Below are 1,810 nucleotides of genomic sequence, written 5' to 3' on the forward strand. Positions count from 1 at the left end.
TGTGTGTGTGTATGATGTATGTTTGTGTATGGTATGTGTGTATGTATGATGGGTATGTGTATGAGGGTATGCATATGTGTGTATGTGTTAGGGTATTTATATGTGTGTGTGATGTGTATATGATGTGTGTATGTGTACGATGTGTGTGATATGTGTGTGTGTATGGTATGTGTATATGATGTGTATGTGTGTGAGGGTACGCACACACCAAAAGAGGGCATCAGATCCCATCACAGATGGTTGTGAGCCACCATGTGGTTGCTGGGATTGAACCCAGGACCTCTGGAAGAGCGGTCGGTGCTCTTAACCGCGGAGCCATCTTTCCAGCCCCACAATATTCTTTCTGAAGCAGGAAAAGGTGTGCAAAGGAAAGCGCTTGCTAGGCTAAGTTGGTAATGGGTGGCTAAGTCGGTAATGGCGGCATCCAGTGTGAGGACAAGCTGGCATCGGTTCACCGCCTGCTTGCACCCTCCACAGCCCTCCACAAAGGCGATTCTGCAGTCCCCCCTGTGTATATAGAGTCAGGCTTGAAGCTGATTTAACAAAGACAGAAACCAGAGGAATAACACGTCTGTCTCACATGAGGGCAACGTTACCTTCACAATAGACAGGTCCTCCTCCTCACGGGGAGTCATCTCCACCAGGACTTTCACCGAGCTGGGGAGGAAACAGAGAAAATGTCAGTACCTTGCTCTTGCTCTGGGGCCTCGATGGTGGGGACACGGGGCTCCCCAGTGGATGGACGTGACCGGTTGACACAGGGAGATTCGGTGGCTGTTCGCATATACTTCCACCACGAAGGAGTTAAAAACCATTCGCAAATGAAAAAAGAAAAACAGATACAAAAATGGAGGAGGGGGAAAATGCTCCATTACAGGCAGATGAATCCACGATTTAGCATCTTCCGATACTCACTGGTCAGTGGAGAGCCACTATTCCCCCCCCCCCCAGCTCTATCCCTACACTGCCTAATTCTTCATCAGCTCTCAGGTGTGGAACGTGGACTATAGATGGTGGACTCTTAATGAGTCACCAGTGATGTGACCTACCAGGGAAGATCATCAGAAAGAAAATGTACCATGTGACCCCCACTGCCGCAGTCTCCAACCAGCAGAGACAAGAGCGACACAGACACCAGGTTTGGGTGAAGCAGCTTCCGCATTTTTAATCAGGCCAGCTCAATATATACACAAGGGCTGCTGATGTCAGATCCTTTCAACCAATTACACTCACCCACGCAATGCGTCACATGCCGCACACGAGCCCGGAAGGCTCTGGGATAGGACCACAGCCAATGGCCATGAGGGGTGAAATAAGGCAGAACACCCAAGGAGGCATACCTCTGTTGTATGCCTGAGCTGGGCCAGGTGATGAGCTGAGGTGTCACAAGGCTGGGCAGAGAGCAAGGGTGCCATCTCCGAACGCCTGCTCCCTACACCCCACAGCTATTCAGCATCATCAGAACGGGCTCTGGGCAAAGAGCAGCCCTGGACTGCCCGATTCTCTCATTCCTGGCTTCACCCAGGCCCATGGGACAGTGATCATAAGATGGACTGGACGGGAGGGAATAGGGTTAATCCGGTATCCCGTGTTTGAAGTCAGACTTCCCCGGGCTGTATTCTTTTTGAAATCAGAAAACCAGAGGACTTGAGTTCAATTCCCAGCACCCACGTGGTGGATCATAACTGTAAAACCAGTTCTGGGGCTCTGACACAGGACATATAGGCTAAACACCAATGCACATAAAATAAAAATATATAAACCACTTAAATAAAAATAAAACTCAAAAAAAAAAAAAAAATCTGAACCA

General features: G+C 49.1%; 1 protein-coding gene across 1 annotated transcript in view; it reads right to left on the reverse strand.

Annotated features, from left to right (window-relative positions):
* LOC115063086 (formin-like protein 14) overlaps positions 1–1,810 on the reverse strand; it is an 18,003-nt gene that overhangs the window by 6,371 nt on the left and 9,822 nt on the right. Inside the window, exon 2 of the mRNA XM_029533871.1 lies at positions 597–657. Coding sequence (XP_029389731.1) covers positions 597–657 — 61 coding nt within the window. The remainder of the gene's footprint in view (positions 1–596; positions 658–1,810) is intronic.

Source organism: Mus pahari, chromosome 23 (assembly GCF_900095145.1).
Source record: "Mus pahari chromosome 23, PAHARI_EIJ_v1.1, whole genome shotgun sequence".
Taxonomy (NCBI): domain Eukaryota; kingdom Metazoa; phylum Chordata; class Mammalia; order Rodentia; family Muridae; genus Mus; species Mus pahari.